This window comes from Henckelia pumila, chromosome 3, assembly GCF_033568475.1.
Source record: "Henckelia pumila isolate YLH828 chromosome 3, ASM3356847v2, whole genome shotgun sequence".
In the NCBI taxonomy this organism is placed as follows: Eukaryota; Viridiplantae; Streptophyta; class Magnoliopsida; order Lamiales; family Gesneriaceae; genus Henckelia; species Henckelia pumila.
In genome coordinates this window covers 20,930,026-20,955,938 of record NC_133122.1, presented here as the reverse complement: position 1 = coordinate 20,955,938, position 25,913 = coordinate 20,930,026, and the positions used below count along the sequence as shown (strand labels likewise).

The window sequence follows — 25,913 nt, the reverse complement described above, 5'->3', positions numbered from 1 at the left end:
AAGTGGTAGGGAGAGGAGGTTTTGGGCTAGTTTCGGGTCTGGGCCGGGTCTGAGTGGTCCGGGTCGGGTCAGTAGGGTAGTGGGTCGGGTTAAGTTGGTCCGGGTCCGGGTTGGTGGGCCGGGCTCGAGTCTTTTTAATTTTAAAGTATTTTATGATTTAATTGGTTTTTGGGCCATTTAATTTGAAATAAAATGTTTTGGGTTTCATTTAATTGCTTTGGGTTAAATTTAAGTATTTGGGCTTAATTAATTTAATTAAGTTAGCCCACTAATTTTTATGGGCTTTAGGGCCCATGGAAGTCATTGGGCCAGTCTTTGGGCTTTCGGGCCCATTGGGCCAGATTAAGTTGTTTTTGGGCCTAGAATGTTTTAATGGGCTTTAATTATTTAATTGGGCTTAGAATAATTTTTATTGGGCTTAAGTATGTTATTGGGTCAGTCTCAGTGTTAATGGGCCAGATTTAAATAAATGGGCTTGGGTGTTAGGGCCAGCAGTCCAGTACAATCCATGAGAAATTTGCATGTGTCCTGAATATATATTTAATTATTTTATGCATGGAAGTTATTTTAATATTTATATGTTAGTATGAAATTAAATTAAATATATATGAAGGACACACATTTTAATTAAGTACATGCATTCATGAAATAATTTTATGTACGATTAAATGTTTAAGGTTGAGCAATAAGAAAATATTTTATGTTGGAAGTTGAAGTAGTGTGACAATTTGAGATTTGAGGGGTATTCGTCTCCATATGTGAACTATTGAAGGACAGTTTACTGCCAATTTAAGAGGTGATTCGTCACCGCCACGTACGTTGGTTTCCACGCTGATCAGTATTTAATGTACGATTTAAGGTTACACTATGGATACAACCATGCGATGTTAGAAAATTACTTTGCTCAACAATAGATATGTATTATGATATTTGAGTAATTTAAGTTAAGTTATGGTATGATATTTTGAAGCATGCTCATTCATGTATATGTTATGTATTAGTATTAAATTGATTTAAATTATTTTAAACCCTTGTTATGTTAGCATGTTGGGCCTCTAGGCTCACTACACTGGTATGGTGCAGGTGAGTACGTAGAGGAGGATGTAGCTCCTACCGGCGGCGAGGACATATGAGCGGACATGCAGTGACTCCGTGACCGTGATAGATGTCTGAGTCATTTTGCATGTTTTGAATATTTTTAGTATGTTACATTTTTAAGTAATTTTCAGTGGTTGGGTTTTGGAATGTTATTTTTAAATATTTTTAGTGCATGCAGTTTTTAATTATTTTCTCATGACAGTATTTTAATTAAATGTAGACTCAGATATTTATTTTATTAAAGAATGCATTTTTATTTAAGTTATTTATTTATTTATTTATTTTTAAATCTTTTTGTTCTGTGCATATATGTATGGACATATATGTACATATTTTATTTAGTAAGTAAAAAAAAATAAAATTTTCCGCATATTTATTTATTAATTATAGAGTTAGGGTCGTTTCACCCCATGCTTTCTGAGGCATGTTCGGATGACTCACAGTCATTTTCTGGATCACTTAGGATCTCCTTTATTATTCTGTTACTACGGATAGTATAGTTGGATGAAGTTCTCTCGTTAATGCGTCGGGTAATGAATTATCCGTTTCTTTGACATGTTGGATCTCGAACTGATAATGGTTCAATTTCAATTGCCATCTAATTAGCCTTGCCGCATTTCTCCCTGCATTTCTTGATATTTTCCTTGTTTTGAAATATGTTAAATTCATATTATCTGTTCTTACTAAAAACGGTTTAGAAATAAGATAAATTTCATAATTCTAATTGTGAATATTAAAGCTAATAATTCTTTTTCATTCGAATGATAATTTAATTGTGCACCTTGAAAAGTTCCTGATGTATAGTTGCATAATTCTTCATTATTTCTAGTAGCTGTTTTAGTAAGTTCTTCTAAATTTCTTTCTCCAGTATAAGCTTTTAAACATGCTCCCCAGTATTCATCTGAAGCGTCTGTTTCAATTATTATTATATCTTTATTTGAAGAAAAATATAATTCAGGAAGATTACTAATTATTTTCTTTTTAATAGTGTCTATGCAATTAGTATCTTCTTTCGACCATTTCCACTTATAGTCCTGTTTAAGTTTTACCTTAAGAGGTTTTCTGATTTTTGCAAGTTTTTTAATGTAATTTCCAAAATAAGTTAATAATCCTAAAAATCTTCTTAATTGATCTTTATCCTTGATTTCACTAGGAAAATCATGAATTTTCTTAAGTATATGCGGTTGTAAACAATGTTTTCCATCTTCTATTTGTAATCCTAAATAATTTATTTTTGTTTTGAATAATTGTGCTTTCTTTTCAGAAAGTATAATTCCATCTTTATGACAAATATCTAAAACTGTCATGAGATCTTTATAATGTTGATCTAGTGTTTTTGAATAAATTAATATGTCATCTATATAAACGCAATAAAAATCTATATATGATTTAAAAGATTCATCCATATATCTTTGAAATATACCTGGTGCTTGTTTAAGTCCGAAAGGTAATACAGTCCATTGATACTGTCCTTTTGGACAACTAAATGCTGTAAGTAATTGTGTTTGTGGTTCTAGTTGAATTTGCCAGAATTCTGATTTACAATCTAAACTGGAAAAATATTTCATTTCTCCTATATAAGATAGTAAATCATTCTTATTTGGAATATAATATTCATCCATAATTGTTGCTTTATTCATCTTTCGATAATCAATTACCATTCTTTTCTTATCAGTATCTTTCTTACTGACATAAAAGGCTGGTGAAGAGTGTGGACTTTTACTAGGGATGATTATCTTAAGTTTTAATAATTCTTGAACTTCTTTTTCAAATATTTTTGCATCATCCATGTTACATCTTCTTGGTGCTTCACGGATTGTGATATTAGGGTCTTTGAGTTTTATTGAAGCAATGAATTGTTTTCTTTTCTTAATTTTGTCCTGAGGATTTTCAGAACATATATCATGAAATTTTCTCATGATTTCTTTTTCAGGATTAATCGTTAAAATATTTTCTATTTTTAGTTCTATTGGATTTGTATTTCGTTTATGAAAATTCTTTGTAAATCCTTCATTTCCTACGCGAAATGCTGTTCGTATTTTGGGAATGTAAATCATTGATGATCCTTTGTTTAAGGTTATGTGATCTTCAAATTGTGTAAAGGGAAGATATTCTCTTAAAAAGTTATTTCCTATTATAATGTCCATTCCTGATTCTATTTGATATATAATGGGTATTACAAATTTTGTTTCTTCTATTTCTATTTTTAATTTTTCTGCTACTGTATTAAGCATGATTATTGATCCATCTCCTATTCGAACTTTTAATCCTTTATCATATTTCTTTCAATAATGATTTGGAAGTACATGCTTGCTTCCTAAATACATACTTGCTCCTGTATCAACATAAGCATGTATATGATATGGTTTATGTTCTTTGATTTTAATTTTAATTTTATATATATACTTATTTGGATTAGTTTTGTTTTTATTATCCATTCTCTCATTTTTTTTTAAGAGATAAGGGTAAAATTGGTATTTAGAAACAAAAGTTTCTCTCTCCAGGGAGTTGAAAGTAAGTTTTATTTATGTAGGGATTTATAAATAAGTTATAAAGTGTTTTAGGGAGTGATTGACAATTAACTCTTCCGTTAACCTTTGGTAGTCTTCGATGTAATAAATGCTGCGATTTTTATGGTCTTTAATTGTTTAAATGGGTCAGAAAAATTATTTCAAAGTAATTGTCTGATCACTCTTTGACTACTGAAAAAAGTTTACCTCATCTTTTTCGAATATATATATATATATAGTAACTGTGTTCCAAATAATCAAACCTTCATTTAATGCTCTATTAAATGTTTCTAACACAATCGTCTATGGATTAAGATGCATGTTGTATTCCATCTCCCAAGATAATTAACCATACTCAATGTTTTTCAGCACAATTAACCAGTTGAAAACCCTTGCTTGCGGTAGATTTATCAATGTATTTCATCTTACCTTATAAACATTACCTCAATAATGTATTTAAGAGTGGAGATTTATCAATATTTTTGGGGTCCACTAAAAAAATAAAACTCACATGTATCGATAGATTTCAACTCTTAAATATGTACATGTAGAATCTCACTTACCAGGAAATTCATAGACAACAATTTCGATTATTAAAGTTGTCGTGGTATAATTTTGAAGCTTTCGATTGCTTCTTGTGCAGGTGATCATCTAGTCTATTCCTATATATATATATATATATATGATAGCTAAAAGATGAGTTTATCACCAAATTAAAGCTACCGGTAGAATTCATGTATTAAGGGTTAAACATTTTTTTGAATTGATTTTTTTTTTCTATAGGATTTGGTGTGGAAAATAACTTTGTATAAATTTTTGGGTTTAGTTCTATAAGTTTGAGTTTGAAATAATAAACTTATTTTGCTATTCCATCATTTATCTTCTATTAATCATGTCATAAACTAAGCGAGGTCGGGAAAATTATGCTCGTATATATATTAGAGATGAGAAGTACGTATATACTTTTGAATTGAAACAAAGCACTGGGCTCATATATATTTCATCACATTGATAATCTTTAATTCACGAAGTATTATACTTTTAGAGAATGCACTCTAACTTCGATCCCAACTGATATATAGCTCACTCCAAAAGTTGATGTTCCACATAAAATCCGAGTAAATAATTTATTAAATCAAGTGCATTTTTCTCTTTAAAAAAAATTGAAAATCTATGCTGATGGATGTCGTTAAATGTAATAAATAAATCCATTCAATCACACACAAATTGTTGGGATACAATAATATCCTTGAAGGTAAGTAATAAAAGTATGACATTTGAGTTGTTGTGTGATTTAAAAGATTCGTGTTGCACAATTATCATCAGATATAATTTTAAATAAAACGACAAACATTCGATCATATATATATGTATGTGTGACGAGCGTTGAATTGTTGTGTGATTTAAAAGATTTGTGTTGCACAAATCATCAAATATAATTTTAAATAAAACGACAAACATTCGATCCTATATATATGTATGTGTGACGAGCGCTCGATGTTATATATATTTATGTGTGTGTATAACTAAAACAAAAATGCAACATGAGATGAGATGAATCATATACAAATGGTTCATTCAATGGATGAGTGTCACCTCATAGGTGGACATGGAGATGGACAGCATAGCAAAACTTATATATATATATATATATATATATATATATATATAAAGTCAAAAGAAAGTTACGTTCTATTTTGGTCCTTATCAATGTATTGCATCATGTCCACTAGCTAACTAATAAGCCACATCCACCAACTACCCAAACCATTCAAATTAATGGTATTTTCACCTTTTGTTTCTCATTCAAACTAGTTATTTCTTTATTTGTTTATAAATTTTTTATTTCTTCCAAATCCAAGAACGTTTCAAATATATATACTTATTTCTTTTTCATACAGATTAAATAAATTATTGCAAAAACAACATTTAGAAACAATCTTCTTATTTTGTCTTTATCTAGTTCTTTAAAAAAATAATCGCATATTTTCAAGACTTAATTAATAGAGCATATTAGGGTGGGAGACAAGAGAGTAAAACAGCTACTGAATGTAAAAATATATATATATATATATATATATATATATATATATATATATATGTTTTGAGACAATAAAAAAAACGAAAAGATCATTCGGACGGATGGAGAAATATTTATGAGTTAAATATCTTTTATTAGCACAGAGATAAATTTATGTTTGAAAAAAAAACATTTTATTTTTATTATATTATTTGCACCGGATGTTTTATAATGGATTTGGGCTCGTAATTGGTACACATAAACATATGTATTATCAGGCCCAATGTCAGGGTAGAGATCCCAAACCGAAAACTTGTCCGTGGTAAGTTAAGTATGAATGTTGCCTCAATTATTTATTTATCTAACTAACATAATTTATAAGATATTATTAGTTAGTGATTTATTTAATGTGCATCGACTGCTAGCATTTGCGGGTTCCACATAATTAAAAAGCGTTAAGAAAAAAAGCCATGGGAAAAATGCATATAACGTAAAAATGTTATTGTATTCACTAATCAGTTATAAGTTAATCTTTTGATTTGGATACTTTTACCATCACGAGAGATGAGAAATTAGCCGACTCGATGTCAGCAAGATTGCTTGCTCAATATTAATATTCCCTTAGCACCTTTGCTTCTTTTTTTCTTTTTCTTTTTTCCACAAGTTTGGAATCAATTTTTGTGACAAAAAGTTTCATGTCTCATAGACTTTATAAACCTACAATGCTAAAATCCTACAACGTCAAGAAAAACTTTTTCCACAACAAAATTTGTAGAGAATGAACTTGATCAATTCCCTACCGGCACACCACAACCTAGTCTCCGCCCCTCCACCGCCCCGGGCCGCCGCTCATATCCACCACAAGGCATATTTCTACTGGGGAAAAGAATCCGAGTTCCTGTTCCAGGGTTGGCCCGATAACAATTCGGGTATGTACGCACTAGCACTTGTATTTGTCTCAGCCTTGGCCATTCTCGTCGAGTTTCTCTCAAGTCTCGATTTGGTCAGACCCGGTTCAAACCGAGCGGCTACGGTTTTCTTCCAGTCCGGGATGCACGCGATTCGGGCCGGTTTCGGGTATCTTGTTATTTTGGCTGTGGTGTCGTATAATGGTGGTGTTTTTCTAGCTGCAGTTTTGGGCCATGCAGTCGGGCATGCAATTTTTAGGGGTCGATTTGGGCCTAGGTCCGATTGATTCGGGTCGTGAAGCTAAACTTTGGGCTTGAAGTCTTGAGGCCTGTTGATAAAGACCTAATGTGATTAATTTGTATTTGCAAGTTGAAACTTATATGTTTTGGTTTTCAAGTATGTTAATTAAATTAATTAATTAATCAAAAAGTTCCATTCCAGAAAACAATCAAACATGCACGTCACGTCCAATATTTAGTCTTCTAATATAGTGGAGAATGTGGATAAAATAATGTGGCTTAAATGTTTAATTTAAAAGGAGTTAATGGACGGCACGATATCTATGTTTACGGATTATGGTTTGTCTAAATCAAATATTTTTGGCATAAATCGTGGAACATGGACAGCACACAATCCCCATTCTTCCTCCATCATCATTAGGGGTAAAATCGTAAAATAGTCTCCTCTACAATTGAGGAATATTCAAGATTTGATCATATCTTTTTATGAACTGCAATTATTTATTTTCAAATAAATAAATAAATAAATCGTCCTTGAATCAATCTCCTTCATTGAGTTTAGCCCCCTCTCTTCAAATCTTGGAAGGATATTTTACCTAAAGTTTCTAGTACGTTCTCGACAAGATTCATATTTAAAATAAATAGTAATATTTTTGTTATAAAAAATAATATTTCTACATTAGTCAAATCGAATATGAGATTTATTTCACAAAATGAACTTGTGAGATTAGTACACACCATTTATAAGCATCCCACTTCCCCTCAATTGGGAATTGGAAAAAAGACCTTTACACAGTTTTAGATGTCAATTAAACAAAATCTTGATCGTCGAGCACTCGAGGTAGCTATTAAAACCAAATAGATAGAAAACCAGTGCATAAAAGCACACTTAACATGAATGATACACGGACACTTTTTCATGTGTCTTTACTAACAAATTAGACATGATTGAATCATGTAAATAACAATAGCGAGATGGGGGCATGCGAGATGTTACGTTCGGGTGAAGCAAAGCAACATGGCACGGGCATCCATCATGGCCTATTGTACTCTTTTCTCGCCAGCTAATTAATTTTTACCTTGAAAACTAAGGCATACTCTTTAAACAAATTCACATGCACTCTAATGTAAATTTAGAAGTTTAATCTCGTGAACAATCAATGTACCCTCTATATGACCATCGATGAGATGACATCCCGTTTTCGGACACGATAAAACTATACATCAAAACCTCACTACACATTATAATAAATAGAGTAAAATATCAAGTCTAGATAGGTCCCATCTCGCAAAAATCAACCAAGTCACTACTCAAAGAGTCATGTAAAGATTAATAATATCTTGGAGCACAAAAGGCGTGAGGTGTGGCAGGCAAATCACTATAGAGAGGATCCTTTTCTTTAATAATGTGGGCCAATAGTCTTCCATATTAATTAATAGGGGAATAATAACAAGAACACCCATTATTATTTGTTCCACACCTATAGACAGCTCATGAAGACCCAAAATCCTTTCCCTCCAAGCAAACTGCACATGTTACACAGCCACTCTACTCTATCTATGTTCATCAAAGGTACAAGCCCGCCTAAAAATTTATAAAAATTTTGAATTTGTATAAAAATATAGATCGTGAAAAGATTCGAAATTGACTCGATTTTCAAAAAAGAAATTCATTAATTATTTTGACATGTACATGTGAGATTTGGAAGGTGACCCAACGAAGCATGCCCCAAAAGGATTTGCCGAGACGAACAAATAAAGGAAACTAAAGGAAGGAGACACAATGGTCAAAAGAAAGCACCAGAGCTGGTGGCAGAATGTGCAGAGCGAGTGCTTTCGCTCTTCCCAATGTATCTCACCATTAAGAAACAATTATCCATTAAATAGCAATTAATTAATTAAAACAAAAGTAATTGTTTACTTGAAGAAAAGCAAAGAAAAGCATTAAATTGGCAACCAACACCGAAACCTTCTCTTTATTGGAAATAAGATGAGATATTTCATTACAAACCAACTGTAGTTCACACAACTAGATATAAATAATAAAGAACAGGTTGGAGTATCAACCAAAAAGAGACCCCAACTCGCTTGTTAAAGCCGCCTACTTGGCGGGATTGCTAACATGATACTAACCTCCATCTAAACAAAGCTTAAAATATAATATATGACCCCATTTTTCCTACATAAATATAATAAAATAATACATTATGATTCAAAAATTTCCCACTGGGACCAAGAGAGGAACTGTGATCCACCATTTTCTTGAACCTCCAGCCAAACAGAACGAGTAGGCATCATATCATCCCTTTCGAAGTGAAGATTTCTTTGAAAGATTTATTCTTTCTGGATATAATATTAATTATTATTATCATTATTATTATAACCTACTTAATTTCCGGTTAATTCTATGATACTATCTCTAATCACTTCCCCCAAAAATCTTAATCCTAAACGAACCAAAAGAATTCATTCCTCGACATTTTCCCACCATTCAGCAAAAGAACATCTTGAGTTTGTTAATAACTCCACTCCTGAGGAAGCCATGGTTCTTGACTCATTACTGGCTGAGGTCCACAATCTCTCTGCTGAACCATTCTGATGCGGGGCGTGGGTTTCAAAGTTGTGGCATCTGCAAGAAACAAGAATCTATTCATGTACATTCACAATCTACTAAGGTTTAATAAAATGAAAATAATTACTACTCAAAATTTACCATATTCAGGTTTGATATTTGAAATGCCTTTGAAATGGGCTTGCGGCGGGATGTCAATAGACTCAAGATTCAAATTCAGGGCATGGACCATTCTCTCTACTGTAAATCCACGGAAAAATCGCAACTTTTATCAGCACAAATGAACGGAGAAACGAATCAATATAGTTGTTCAATCAAAAAGTAACCTGGTTTCTTGCGGGTTTCAGGGGGGATGGTGTCGTATCTTCGAGGCAAAAATACTCCAGTTCCAGTTCTTTCCTTCTTGGCTCCGTTATCCCCGTGATAAATAGCCCTCATCCCCGAACGTGGTACTAACGGCGGTTGCTGGTGAGATTGCTGTAAAGTAGGCCAAGCTGCGGCGGATAACCGGTTTCTACTTTCCCCTGCATTTCTTCCGCTGTGAAACTGGTTCCCAAGTTTCTCCTGTCCCAGAAGCCCGCTCCTTGTCATCTTCTGAAACTGAACAACGCAATTTCAGTTATTAAAAAACATAGATCTATCAAAAAAATGGGAAACAAGGAGGTGGGGATAAACAAACAGAGTACAAACAGAGTTAAACTAACATTGGCTGCCTGCATATGCTGCTGGGAGATTTGGGCATGTGTTTTATGATTCGAGTAAATTCCAGACATGATGTTATGCTTCGTTTGGGGAACAGAGAAAGGGCTGGGTTTGGTTGAGTAAAAAGCTTGCGCCTCTTGACTCGCCCGCATCCTAGCAATCTCTCCGGCAGCAGCGTACAGCAAATCCCACCCGGCGAGTCCTTTAACTTCCGTGGGCGAAGGAACCTGAGAAACGCTTTTGGGGCTTCCTCGACTGGAACCAGGTTTATTCCCGTAGAGAGTTGACTGCGGTGAACCAGATAACTTCAACCCCTGAGAAAAAAGGAAACCGAATAACTACAAAAATTCTTCAAAAACTGAAACATAGGTGAAATAGAAAGAGTAAAATCTTCACCTGTTCACGGTACTCCGACGAGATATTGGAGTTTTTTAGAGTAGAATCAGCCATCTTCCGAGTAATAAAAGCAATGAAATCATCTTCTTCACTCTCGGTTTCCGTCGAACCCATGATTGAGTCAACAGGCGAACTCAGATCTGAGCTAAACCCAGAAGAACCCCAAAACCCATGTGAAAAATCATCACCCGGCTTCGTTCTGAAGCGATCAGCTCTGAAATCAGACAACTGTTCGTCGTCGGTCAGAAACCCAGAAGGCAGCCAGAACTCCCCGTCATCCAACTCTTTCGCCATAGCAACTCTCGCGACCTCAAAACAAATAAACCGATAAATCCAGAGCAAAAGAAACTCTTTCTACTTGAAGAGAGACGCGGGAACTATACGTGGCGGGAACTGGAATGGGGGAGGGAATTATGGGGATGTCGCTGCTCCCTGGAGGATTACAGATTACTTTATAGCACCACAAAAATGGTGGCGCAAATCTCAGGGGTCCAGCGGAGAGCTAGAGAGTGGCGGATGTGGGGGAAAGAGAAGTTGAAGAGTGGGTTTTATAATGTGCAATCGATCGACAATACACTGGAACCCTGGGTTTCCGCAGAAACCCTAGAGATTTCGTATCACAAGCGCGTCGGTTGGAGGTGAGCTACACGCTCCTGGAATAGTTGAAAAAAAAAAGGCTGTAAAGAGCTGTAGCCAGGTAAGAAGGCGAGTGGGGTCCGAAATCTGACAATGCTCACTCGCTTCTCATGTGAGCCAGTAGACGGGCCCAGTCATAATTTATTTCATCTCTTTTATTTTATTAACTCGTAATTCCTCTCTCTAAAATACAATGTCCTATTTTTTCCTCGTATAAATTTAAATAAAAATTTTGGAAAGTAAATTTTGTACAAAATTTTTATTTTATTTTTATTTAATATATTAAAAATAATTGAACAATTTTTAATATGTAATTAATAAGGATATATTAACAAAGAAATGTAATAAAATATTATTAAATATGGTATATAACTATATATTTGAAATAAATAAAAAAAATGCAAACTATATAATTGAGACGGAGGGAATATATTTTATTATATTTTTTTATATATATTTTTATATTAAATATTTTTTTTCAATATTTGACTCAACTTTAATTATAACTAGTGTATTAGTGCATGCGATGTGTGTTTATATAGTGTTTTTTTATTAATGTTATATAAAAATTATCGAGAACTAAATTGCAATTATTAAAATTATTAAGAAATTAAACTGCGATTTAAAATATTGAAATTTTAAAAAAAAATAGATAAAGGACAATTTTGGATGAACTGAACCCCGAAAAGAAGATGGTGTCCTCACTCTATTGCATGTTCATCTATATATATATATATATAGTATAGACGATATTTTTTTCTTATATAAGTTAAATTTCTACACATTTCATATTGTCCATGGTGCATGCAATTAAACTTTATGAATATCGTTCGTTGAAATCAAATTGATGAAGATAATTAACTCGCGTATTGAACTGCATGAATGAACTACAATATTCACTCGAGCGGACATTATTATTACTTGATTAAAAAAAATATATGTCCGTATATTTTTCTGTATATAAATAATTTATTTTTTAGACATCTTCTTTTGTTTTACCAAAATTATCTTTACGTGATTTAGATATTACACTTTTGTTTTTTATTTTTTTTTTAATTTTGACATTTCAAATTACAGTTTAGTCGATCGATAATTTTTATAAATATGATATTACTCTTATTTAATATAAATCAAATTAATTACAAAAAAATTATACAAGTGCATTAATACACTAGTTGTATATAAAGAATCTGTCTATTAAACAAAAGATGATATTATTGTTTGTTTTTTTTTTACAAAATTGTCATTATATGTTATAAATCTGACCTTTTTGTTTTTTCTTTTATTTTGATTTATTAATTTTGATATTTTAAATTACAGTTTAGTGTCTTGTTAAATTTACAACTATGATAGTACTCATATTTGAATTTAAATCTAATTATTTAAAAAATATTATATAAGCATGCAACGCGCGCATGTATCGATACACTAACATATTTTAATGTAGAGTTGTAGTTCAATTTTTTTTAAAAAAAAACCATTAATAAATAATATAGATATCTAAGAAATTCATCGATTATACATAAGCCATTTTGAATTATATACATTTGATCAATTTATCTTCCTTACATAAACTATTCCAAATAACATAAATATTTCAAAATATTATTAATAATATAATAAAAAATAGCGGATCAACCGGGACATCGTGACCCGCAACTCTAATGACTCAACTCATCTTGGCATGCCTTAAAACATCTCATAACTCTACGTATCGAACTCGCTTTTATTTCAATTGTAAGATAAGTTCATCCGAAGAACTAAACTCAAATCGACTCTAATTTTATGTCAAATTTATATATCTTGTAGTAAATTATGTAAAAATAATTATTTAAAATTAGCATGGATTAAACCGATGAAATGGAAATTATCTGTAGACTTGTAGTAAATTATGTAAAAATAATTATTTAAAATTTGCATGGATTAAACCGATGAAATGGAAATGAAGCCGTGGGTAGAACGTGTTGGCGCTTTTTTCTGAAGTAGTGGAAGAAGCACAAAGTACAATTCTATACTCTCACGTCCCAAATTTACGCTTCGCCTTTAAGCAATAGCAATTAGTGGGAATTCGCAACTAGTACAGTTTCGGGTCCAGATTTTAATAAAAAAAAATTTATGACATATGATTATTATTTAAATCCACTGATTTTGGGCTGGAATTCGAACTAATTTAATCGATAGTTTCACACTCTATTATCTAATTCAACAGGTATAAGAAATTCGAATTAAAAGTTAGATTTATTTATAAATATGATAAAACCAAATTGAGTGGGAATGAAGATGTGACTCGATTACATCCACATGTGAGGTGTGTTTGGATGCCTGAAAAAAGGAATTTGTAATTGAATTTTAAATATATAGAATTAGAATTTTATTTTGATGATTGGTAAAAAATTAAAATATAATTTGAAATTTGATATTATAAATATTAGATAAACAATATTTTGTAAAAAAAATTGAAAAAAACTTAAAATTTATAACTAACTAACATAAATTTCTTATTAAAAATAATTTTATTAAATCCCATGAAATCTCATTAAATCCGACTAATTTTATAAAGATTTCAGTTAGTTAAATGAAATCTCATGAAGTCTCATCAAATATCGATCTTGTTTTGAATCTCGTTTTGCTAAATACTCAAACGATATTTTCAATTCTAAATTATATCAAATTCTGTGTATTCCATGATTCCAAACACGCTTAATTAGTATTTCTTGGGTTTGTTATCACTTATTAACTATTGAAAATGACTCAATTGATACATATTTATATTAGTATATTATTATAGTAAAGATTCTTTAATCAATTAACTTTTAATTAATTTGTGAAGTTTGATTTGAAATTATAATTATATCTTAATTAGTTTTCAAAAAAAAAATCAAAATTATCAGGTGAATCAGTCATTTTATATGGTTTCCTATTTTTTAATCATTACACGATTTATTATTTATCAAAATGACACTCATTTTTTATAAAATGACACTCACTTTATGCCCTTTGATTTTTTTATTTACGAAAATGTCACTGACTTTGCAAAATTGATATATATTTTCATTTTTGTGACTATTTGTTTAGAAAAAAACAATATTTTTTTTGTATGTTTAAATTTTATTTTATTTTTTTAGTTTTGTTAAAAAAAATATGGATTGTACGAGTACGCAATGCTTGCGATGGAATATTAGTTTTATATTTCGCTGATCAAAATTAAAATTTTATAATTATAATATTATTTTTATTTTTAAATCACACTAATTACGAAAATATTGATTAAAATACAAAGGAATTTTTTTAAAAATAAAGTATTATTGTGTGTGGAGGGATACTAGTTCTAATAAATTGAAAAGGATGATAATATTGATACATAAAAGATGATATATTATGCATTATTTTCTTATGATTTTACCTCCTAAAGTATGTTAAGTAAGTTGCCCAAGTTCTCTGGTTATTTCTAGATCGACGTGGAAAAATACACTGATGAGTCAGTAAACGTTGCAAGTGATTATTTTGTGAAATCATATAGATATTTTAAAATTAAATGTAAAAACCACATTAGTAGGCCTTCACATGACAAATTGAGGTGTGATATATAGTTAGACAAATCTAAAGTGTAATTAGTGTTGGAAATATTCCAATCAAAAGGAATCCAACCACGCCGGATTGTAGTCATTGTCGTCTTAGATTTTTAAAATCACCATATTTTCTTGGATAATCCACTCTTTTTGTCTACAACTCGATCAACTTTATTATTTCAGTCAAATGTGCAATTAATTGAGTTTAAAAAAAATGATCAATCCTTGATAATGTTTAATTAATCTACATCAATGTCTCAAGTATGATACGAGAGTTCAAGACTTCGTTATGACAATTACGTCTAGGGCTGGCAAAAAATACCGAAATGTTGTCATACCGCCTTTATCGTACAAAAAAAAAACCAAAAATATTGAAAATTTCGGTATACCTTAAATTTCGGTACAGTATGATACCGTACCGAAATTTTCGGAATCGGTATCGATATAAGATTTTCGAATTTTCGGTATTTCGGTATATCAAAAAAAATCGGTATACACGGTATCAGTATGATACCGTGTATACTGATATTTTTTTTAAAAAATAGTATAAAAAAATCGGTACACACGGTATCATACCGATACCGTACTGAATTTCGATATTCGATACGGTATCGATATGGATTTATGTCATACCGAAATTTCGATATACCGACATGTCGGTATACTGAAATTTTCGATAAGGTATCGGTATCGAAAATTTTGGTATCGAAATTTCTGGTACGATATGCGGTATTCGATACAGTATGCGATATATCGTACCGAACCACCCCTAATTACGTCCACAACAAAAAAAAATCAATCGATTTATTTCTAATTTATTGTCTTCGTGAGATATCACAATTTCATGCATACACAAATTCCCACAAGAATGTCTCATAGGTCAAAAGTTAATTTTTATTTCAAAAATTTTACTTTCACGTCAATTAAAAATCAAATCGACTGATCTCATGAATCAGATTCATGAATATATATTTGCTACCCTCTTGGAAGAGACTACTCGTTAGTCAAATATTATGAATTGATATTTCGCCCTTTAACAAGTATTTATGAAATTTGAATACAATTTTTGAACTTGTAGCATAATAAACAAGTGAGGATCTCGAACAAGATGATGTAATCGCTAAGGACATTCGATATTATTTGAAATCTAATAGATTTGCTTCAATCCGGTACATTGGGAGGAAGGCGAACCAAGCAGCTCACAGCCTTGCGAAAAGAGCACTGTTATTGGAATGTAATTTCGAATGGTTTACAAGGGGACTTCCCACCTTGGTTTGATAGCATTGTAATGACAGATTTATTAATTCTCACTGATGTTATTGGCTTTTTATTCATTAAAAAAAAAAACAGTGTTGGAGAAAACAAAATGCGTCTAGTAATTACTAGGATTTCAGTTCGATTCAATATTATACACGCAAATTTAACTCAATTTAGTTAATTCGTTATCATGTATATATATTTCAATATAATAATGCATTTTAATTAGAAGGGTTTCTTTAAATTGGAGGAAAAAACAATAATTCTGTAAATATGGTGTTTTTATGCCGATATATTCATGCTAAATAAGTATCATTTTATTGAAATAATGAGTTATAAGTTAGCTGAAACCAAATCTTCACGACTGGAATTATTTACAGTTTTACACTTCATTTTATATTTGTACGTATATGAATATACTTTGAAAATTTCATAAAAAAATTTAATGTATAAAAATATAATTATGTTTTTTGAATAAAAAATATAAATAATATTCATAAAATAAAGAATTAATGGCTTTGAGAGTGACAAGTGAATTTTATTCCAGCTTACGTGGCACCAATTTGGTATTGCAAATTCCGCAGTTCACGTTGTCTCTCTATATTTGGTCAAACCGCTTTTCCGTCTCTTTAAACGGCTTAGATTTTGTTCCGTTAACTTTAACGGCTCCGTCGATTTCAATGCCGGCGTTAGACGGTGCTCATTTTCCCGCCGTTTCTCGCGGACGCCAACCGTCTCTTAATTGGACTTGATGAATTTATTGCGTCGGATTTTATATGTATCTGATATCAAGTATCGATTTCCGTTTATGTCCCTCATCTAGTCATGGTCAATTAATAGAATTATGGTTGAAATTTTAAGGAATCATAAATCTCCACCAATCTCTGATTCAGCTATATAAAATTAATTTTTTTCTCAAATATATAGTCTTGTAATATCTTTATCAATATTTTTTATTACTTTAGTAATATATCCTAATTAATTGCGTTTCGAAAAATGTTTAATTATGATTAAATATGAATAGAATTTAAATTTTGTACACAATTTGTTTTTGAAAACACACACTCACAGAGACTTTAATAATGGAGGCGGATGGGGTAAATAAATTTGGTAAAATAAGAAGATGAAAAGACAAACATTGTACTCAATAATTGCCATCCAGTTCCATAATGATGACTAATTATTATTACCTCAGTTTACGACATATCCACTTTTCTGTTTAGTGCTCATGGGAAATTTGTGGGGACATAACGTATTTGCCATCTCAATTAAAGGGGCTCGTAAATTTTTTTAATCCTTTTAATTCATCCCAATCTATAGAACTACTAATATATTTTATTACATTTTACGATTAACAAATCACACGATCAAATTAGAGCTCAATTTGATCCTTACTCGAGCCGAAAATAATTTTCTTCCGATTTTGAGTACAAAATTTGATTCTCAAAATAAGAAATCCGATAAATAATACTTGATCTGTCTACTATTATCATAAAAAATGTTATCTTTAATTGCAATTACAAAACCTCTACGACTTCCCTCGCATGCCCAAAACAACAACATCGTAGGACCAGTTTTGTAACAATCCACTGTATCAAGACGGGTCTTTTCAGCGTGCTTATGTCCTCACTTACACGCACCCTGAGAAACTTCCCAGGGGGTCATCCATCCTATAATTTCCCCAAGTCAAGCACGCTTAACTTTGGAGTTCTTATGTGATGAGCTTTCGAAAAGAAGATGCACCTTCTTGATATGAGTAGTACATATAAAATCTTTTAAACTCTCCTCAACTATGCAGTCCCATACCTACACAGTCTCAGAATCCCTCTCATTCCGGCAGGATCGGTTCATTCATGTCTCCCTCCGCCTAGAAGCCTACCAGGAGCCGCTCATTGTCCGTGCAACCTCTTGGCACCGGCGATCACTCCTCGCCTCCTCAGCCCCGGGCGTCACATGCCCACCAGCTTCCGCTTGGTTCGTTCTCGAACCATACCGTACTAAGAGAGGTCGTTTCTGATACCATTTGTAACGACCCACTATATCAAGACGGGTCTTTTCAGCGTGCTTATGTCCTCACTCACACGCACCCTGAGAAACTTCTCAGGGGATCACCCATCCTATAATTTTTCCAAGTCAAGCACGCTTAACTTTGGAGTTCTTATATGATGAGCTTCCGAAAAGAAGATCACATTCTTGATATGAGTAGTACATATGAAATCTTTTAAACTCTCCTCAACTATGCAGTCCCATACATACACAGTCTCAGAATCCCTCTCATTCCGACAGGATCGGTTCATTCATGTCTCCCTCCGCCTAGAAGCCTACCTGGAGCCGCTCATTGTCCGTACAACCTCTTGGCACCGGCGATCACTCCTCGCCTCCTTAGCCCCGGACGTCACATGCCCACCAGCTACCGCTTGGTTCGTCCTCGAACCATACCGTACTAAGAGAGGTCGTTTCTGATACCATTTGTAACGACCCACTGTATCAAGACGGGTCTTTTCAGCGTGCTTATGTCCTCACTCACACGCACCCTGAGAAACTTTCTAAGGGGTTACCCATCCTATAATTTCCCCAAGTCAAGCACGCTTAACTTTGGAGTTCTTATGTGATGAGCTTTCGAAAAAAAGATGCACCTTCTTGATATGAGTAGTACATATGAAATCTTTTAAACTCTCCTCAACTATGCAGTCCCATACCTACACAGTCTCAGAATCCCTCTCATTCCGGCAGGATCGGTTCATTCATGTCTCCATCCGCCTAGAAGCCTACCAGGAGCCGCTCATTGTCCGTGCAACCTCTTGGCACCGACGATCACTCCTCGCCTCCTCAGCCCCGGGCGTCACAAGTTTTCCACATGCTTTAGATTTAAAATAAGTCACGTAATTGTTGCATATGCATAATTAGCTTTGACGAACATCATGAGATCAATATCAATTTGATATCTTGATTTTTTTTCTCAAAAAAATCCCAACTCGATTATTGTAATGACTATCCTAAAAATTCAATCACAACTGATCTATATCATCTGAATCCATAATCAATGACATGTACGAACACTATTCATTTTATAAACGACGAATATAATCTTGTGAGTATGATAAAATTTTAACATCACATACACGATCGAAATTAAAGTAACCTAGCTACAAATATAAGTATACATAATATTGTGGGGATTGTGATTGCATTTTGCTCGTCATTAAATTCCAAAAATGATGGTGGTGTATAAATATAAAGTCATGATGATTGAATGCATGCCCCGTGAGTTGAAACGAAACCTAAATGCATCATTTAAGGCAATAAAGAACGTGGTGGTTGCACCTGCCATGCACGTCTGGTATACTAGGTGTGCTATTGAATGAATTATATAGTTATATTTATAAGTTAATTAATAAATGCACAAGGTGTAATTGTATGCAACCCAATACAGGAAAAAAAAATGGCACATGGGAATTCATCCATTTTGTTTCTTAAAAATAAAAAAAAATCTAAATCTCTTTTGTGTTCAATGAATGATATCTACATAAGTTGCATGAACTTTTTTTATATTTTATTTTTTTATTTCATATGTATATTGATTGAGGCAGTAAATGTTTAATGATGAATACATTTATTTAAAAAAATGAATAAATAAATATCAATAGTTGCAGTGTACAAGGCGTGTGCAGTATGCTTAATTAGTACTGAGTTTTTAACTTTTTTGTCACGAAATTTAACTAGTTATAATGATTTTCCCATTAAGGTCATTTATCATGTGACTTTAGGTGGGTACGAAGGTTCTTAGGGTTAAGTAGATGCTACCTGCAGGATAGTGCTCTGCGGGTGACGTGGCGACTCATGATTAGTGCCCTGCGAGTGGCATGCACTAAACCGGTTCTTAGATGGTCTATCTGTCTCAGCTGATTCCTTGTAATGCCGAAATTAAACCCGTGAGCTAAGTGGTTCTTCAGCATGTTAGTTAAGAAGCATCCTTCGAAAAACTTCTTCAAACTTCATGAAATTCTATGCTGCATCTAAAGCGTCATGAGCTAAGTGGTTCTTCAGCATGTCAGTTAAGAAGCTTCATTCGAAAACTTCTTCGAGCATCGTGAAATTCTATGCTACAGCTAACGCATGTGTAAATCATAACCTATTGGATGGTTGTTGGACTCCATGTGGGTAGCATCGAACTTTCCGTGGTCACGAATATTGCCAGACGCCCGCCCCGGCCCTATTCATTAGAAACCGAAGTAGAATTATTGTAATTTGGGTTGTTTCTTATAATGATAGGCCATCTCAAAACTTGATATATATATGTGTGTGTGTGTGTGTTTGAAGCCCGGATATTGTATAAGAAGATGGAAGATTCAAAGAGAACAAAGTTTACAATTAAAAAATAAGGAAAAATCAAGGACTAGAATACACTCTCAATTCAGCATAATGGAAACAACTCCAAATTTGGTATACTAAATTGATAAAATTATCCCTCCCACACTGATCAATAAACCAGGCATTAATATTCACTTCAAAGTTCAATCCTTCTGTCATACCTGGTGGTATTCCTAAGCTTTGTGCAAGATTTGCTCATTCTTTCTTCCATAGCCGGAACCGGAATTGTTTATCAAACCAAAGCCGGGAAGTGAACATTATCAGAAACCACCCTTTTTTCTCAAAAAACTCAAAACCCAACGAAGGCCGGATCACGAAAAATAGCAAAGCAGTATAAGACTACCTAGTGTTCAAGTTGATGAATGAAAAAAAGCTTTGGACTATAAGACTCCCTGTAATGTAGAAGTCGATATTAGAAGACGGACATGTGTTATCATATTATGTATATATTGGTTACATATTGGTCGGGTACTGAACAACAACAAACACCAATACTACTTAAGGCCAAATAAATAAAATACATTGTGGATTTCACTTGTAAAATTTCATGTTATGACCTTATAAGTTCCAACTCTGATACTATTATAAAAATTACCTTCCCGAATGCTCGAGATTACAGGAGGCAAGATATATAACAGTAATTTTACATTTTTAAACAAACTACGATATTGTATCTGGATTCAAGATTTTGTAGAAAAAAGGTGAAAAGATAAGTGAAACATGAACCCTCCTTTGGTACGTCTTTGTAGGCCTCTGTCACCAAAAGAGATTTTCTGAAAAACAAAACATAGAAGTCGAGCAAATAGGTGTCATGTTCCGGCCCTGAATTTGTCGCCGTTTACGCGCAGCCTCGGTTATCTCAATGCGTACTACTGGTTGCTGGTTCCCAAAAAGTTGCCTGAAAAATATTTCATCAAACTAACCGAGTAGGCCTATAAACTTCAACTATGGTACATAAAATCTACCTTTGGTAGCTCGATCACCTTCGCGATACCATATGTTAGCCAAGACTGAGAAAATCGAATCACAAAAATTAATTTTATGTGATTCCAATAATCTCATAAAACAGGATCATGATTGTTTCACGTATTAAACACGAATTAATTAATTTACACACAAAGGAATTGAGATTACCTTTGAAGCGTGCTTTACGTTGTCTTGTCTGCAACAGAACTGCAACTCAACGCTTCAAACCTCCAGGCCTTCTCCGGTGTTCTCTCAAACTCAATCGTAGGAAAATTGTATGTTGTTACAACTTTCTGTCAGACTACGTCAAGTAGTCTAGAAAGATAAGATAAATTCAAGAATGAAATTATCTCTTTTCCATAAATTAAAAGATTATCAATCGTATCAAATCTTATCGTATCGGTAAAGTTTTAATTCAAACTTTCTATAGATAAAGATACTATAATCATATTAATTTATTCCTACGAGTTCCATAAATTATAACTCATATAATTTATTTGAATTTATATTTGAGCCACCAAAGGGACCTGATCGGACCCAATTAAAATAAGCTCCAATAAATTAATTTGATCTAATCAACTCATGATTAATCAATATAATTTATTAATCTTATTCTACTCCACTAAAAGAACAAGATTGCACTCTTAATTTAATTGAAATTACTGAAGCATAAAATCAATAATTACATCCTTAGATTGATCGACCCAACATATCACCCCCGTCGATCAACTAAAACATCTAAAATAGGATACCATGACCATGTTGCCTATATTAGATATTCATAACCACTCACCCTCATCTTCTATTTGACAGTCACATGTGATCGCATCACATAATTAATTCAACAAATATTATTGAATTACTGAGCTCAGATTTTACTGTCTTTTAGAAGAACTCGTGAGTTCATGATCATGTAGGTGACGGATTCCATCTTGCGAATATATGTTCTTTGTTATTTCACTTTGGTTCCCAAAACATCGAGATATTGATCAATGGTCTGATCTCACTCATTGATGTCTCAAAGAACTTCAAGTTAGTAATCAAAGTTCATTACCCGCTCAGGATTAAGGTTCTATGTACGATAACCTAGTGGATTTGAATTAGTATGGTCAATTCAAATTCAAATCTCACGTGGTCCAGTCCAATACATCAAAATGTATTTCCAATTTTATTACCAAGCCAAAGATAGACTTCAATAAAATTGAAACGATCTTGTCAAAATAATTTGTCACTATTTATTTTCCGATCGTGGACATTAAAAATATGAATTGAATTATAAATTGAATCTTTCTGTGTTTAACAACATAAACACTCAATTTATAATAATACAACAATTCAATGGACATATGCATTGCTCAAAACAATTTATTTAAGAATAAATAAATAAAACATTCTTATAATTTCAAAATGTCATAATACATGAGAAATTACTCGATGGGCAAATACTGTTAAACATTCTTCTCCCACTTGCCCTAGAGTAAATGAGACATGTCCAACACTCCCATATTTCGAATATGTTCCTCAAAAGCTCTAGCAGGTAAGCTTTTAGTAAACGGATCAGCAAGATTTTCAGCAGATGCTATCTTGCACACTGTCACATCCCCTCGTTGAACGATATCTCTCACTAAGTGATACTTTCGTTCAATGTGTTTTCCACGTTGATGGTTTCTGGGTTCTTTTGCATTTGCCACTGCACCACTGTTATCACAGTATAAAGTAATGGCATTTGATGCAGAAGGAACAACCTCGAGGCTGAGCAAAAACTTTTTCAGCCAAACGGCTTCTTTTGCTGCTTCACAAGCCGCCACATACTCCGCTTCCATAGTGGAATCAGCAATGCAAGATTGCTTGATACTCCTCCAAATAACGGCACCACCACCCAATGTGAACACAGATCCTGATGTAGACTTACGAGAGTCTCTGTCAGCTTGAAAGTCAGAATCAGTATATCCCACAGGTGCCAACTCAGAAGCTGTATAAACAAGCATATTCCCTCTAGTTCGACGAAGATACTTGAGAATATGCTTTACAGCAGTCCAATGCTCTGGTCCTGGGTTTGACTGATATCTACTAACAATCCCAATAGCATAACAAATATCTGGTCGAGTGCATAGCATAGCATACATAAGACTTCCTACAGCCGAAGCATATGGAACTCTTTTCATGTATTCTATTTCACTTTGAGTCTTAGGATTGTGGTCCTTGGACAAGTGAATTCCATGTCTAAAAGGTGTTTGACCTTTCTTGGAATTTTTCATTGCATATCTCACCAATATTTCATCAATGTATGAAGCTTGAGATAAGGCAATCCTCCTGTTCTTCCTATCCCGAAGGATCTGGATACCTAGAACAAAATTTGCTTCTCCCAAGTCTTTCATATCAAAATGTTGAGTCAACCATCTCTTAGCAGATGTCATCACCCCCACATCATTTCCAATCAGTAGGATGTCATCCACATATAACACGAGAAAAATCACCTTGTCATCTAAAACTTTCTTATAGACACAAGGCTCATCAAGATTTTGATCGAAACCATAATCCTTCACAGTTTGATCAAATCTGATATTCCAAGATCTAGACAGTTGCTTAAGTCCATAAATAGACCTTTTAAGTTTGCATACTTTATGCTCTTGACCGTTTTGGATAAAACCATCTGGTTGCATCATATAAATGCTTTCGTCAAGATTTCCATTTAGAAATGCTGTCTTGACGTCCATTTGCCACACCTCATAATCAAAATGAGCTGCAATGGATAAGAGAATCCGAATAGACTTTACCATAGCCACAGGTGAGAAGGTTTCTTCATAATCGATTCCTTCTCGTTGGCTAAAACCTTTAGCTACTAATCTAGCCTTAAAGGTTTCTACTTTTCCATCTATTCCTCTCTTTCTCTTGTAGACCCACTTACACCCAATAGGTTTTACCCCTTCAGGCATATCTACAAGATCCCAGACAGAGTTAGTGTACATAGATCGCATTTCTGAGTCCATAGCACTCCTCCATTGGTCAACGTCTATATCCTCCATAGCTTCTTTGTACGTAATGGGATCCTCCTCTTGTTCAATAGAAACTGCCTCTAAGGACTCTCCATAGAGCAAGTATCTAGAAGGTTGTCGGATGACCCTCCCACTACGTCTAAGTTGTGGAGGTTCTTGGTTGATTGGATTCGATTGTTGGTTCCTTGAATTGTCTTCTTCACCATGTGCCTCATTCTCCATTTCGGTACGGTGAGGTGAATGAACAATAGGAACACTATCTTCCACCATATCAGTTGTTCTAAAAACAGTGATTAATGGTGGTATAGATGTGAAATCAAACTGAGTAGGTTCAGTGCGGATCTGTGGAGTAGATGATGTTTCAATAATCTCTTCCAAAAGAACCTTACTCTTTGATTCACGATCTTCTATGTATTTGTCCTCTAAGAAGGTTGCATTTGTGCTCACAAATACCTTCTTATCCTGAGTACTATAGAAGTAGTATCCTCTCGTTCCCTTGGGATATCCAACAAACACACATGCTTCTGATCTAGATTCCATTTTATCCATCTTTCTCTTGAGCACATACGCAGGACATCCCCATATCCGAATATGTTTTAGATTGGGTATACGCCCATTCCACATTTCTAGGGGTGTCTTAGAGACAGACTTAGAAGGAACCATGTTCAATAAGTATATTGCAGTTTGAATAGCATATCCCCAAAAAGATGTACTGAGCGTAGAGAAACCTAACATGGATCTAACCATGTCCAACAAAGTCCTATTTCTCCTTTCCGAGACACCATTTTGTTGAGGAGTATATGGTGCGCTCAATTGGGATAAAATCCCATTATCTGATAAGTATGCTCTAAAGCCACTGGATAGATACTCACCACCTCGATCTGATCGAAGTGTTTTTATGCTCTTACCTAATTGTTTTTCCACTTCATTTCTGAATTCTTTGAACTTTTCAAAAGCTTCAGATTTGTGGGACATTAGGTAAACATAACCGTATCTAGAGTAGTCATCAGTGAAGGTGATGAAGTACTGAAATCCGCCTCTAGCTTGAACACTAATTGGTCCACATACATCAGTGTGCACTAATTCCAAAACTTCATTGGCTCTATGTCCTTTAGATTTAAAGGACCTCTTAGTCATTTTACCCTCCAAACAAGATTCGCATACAGGCAAGGATTCCACCTTTAAATCACTTAAAGGACCATCCTTTACCAACTTTTGAATCCTATTAAGGTTGATATGACCAAGCCTCAAATGCCACAAATAAGTTTCATTAGTGGGAGATAATTTTATTCGTTTGTTGGATTGCGTGTGATACAAAGAGCTGTCAACGGGTTTTAAGACATACAAATCATTATTCAAATGTCCTTTGCATATAGGAGCTTTATTGAAGGAAATATCAACCACCATTTGTGAAAAATGGACAAAATATCCTTGTCTAAATAATAAAGCAACAGAAATCAAATTTCTAGTAATGTCAGGAACATAATAACAATTTCTCAAAACCAAATGTTTATTATTCTGAAAATAAAGATAAACGACTCCAACAGCTCTTGCAGATACCACAGCTCCTGTGCCAACTCTAAGAGTATGTTCCCCTTCATTGAGCTCCTTGGTTACTTGGAACCCCTGCAATGAATTGCATATATGATTAGTGGCTCCAGAATCTACAATC

The 25,913-nt window shown here is 33.3% G+C and overlaps 2 protein-coding genes across 2 annotated transcripts; one reads left to right on the top strand and one right to left on the bottom strand.

Moving 5' to 3' along the window:
* The first annotated feature begins 6,406 nt into the window (after nucleotides 1-6,406).
* LOC140888224 (copper transporter 4-like) lies at nucleotides 6,407-6,872 on the top strand. The gene has a single exon (XM_073295915.1). The coding sequence runs from the start codon at nucleotides 6,407-6,409 to the stop codon at nucleotides 6,821-6,823; it is 417 nt and encodes a 138-aa protein (XP_073152016.1). The 3' UTR covers nucleotides 6,824-6,872.
* A 1,848-nt stretch (nucleotides 6,873-8,720) lies between these two features.
* LOC140889021 (uncharacterized) lies at nucleotides 8,721-10,979 on the bottom strand. The gene is made up of 5 exons (XM_073296716.1): nucleotides 10,447-10,979; nucleotides 10,053-10,364; nucleotides 9,675-9,948; nucleotides 9,490-9,588; nucleotides 8,721-9,405 (listed from the first exon to the last, which is right to left on the bottom strand). The coding sequence occupies exons 1-5, from the start codon at nucleotides 10,738-10,740 to the stop codon at nucleotides 9,293-9,295; spliced, it is 1,092 nt and encodes a 363-aa protein (XP_073152817.1). The 5' UTR covers nucleotides 10,741-10,979; the 3' UTR covers nucleotides 8,721-9,292.
* Nucleotides 10,980-25,913: the final 14,934 nt, after the last annotated feature.

Coding starts and splice junctions, on each gene's coding strand:
- LOC140888224 (XM_073295915.1), top strand. CDS start 6,407: ATGAACTTGATCAATTCCCTACCGGCACACCACAACCTAGTCTCCGCC.
- LOC140889021 (XM_073296716.1), bottom strand. CDS start 10,740: ATGGCGAAAGAGTTGGATGACGGGGAGTTCTGGCTGCCTTCTGGGTTT. Junction 9,949..10,052: donor AGCATATGCAGGCAGCCAAT/GTTAGTTTAACT, acceptor TGCGTTGTTCAG/TTTCAGAAGATGACAAGGAG. Junction 9,406..9,489: donor AAATATCAAACCTGAATATG/GTAAATTTTGAG, acceptor TGTTTCTTGCAG/ATGCCACAACTTTGAAACCC.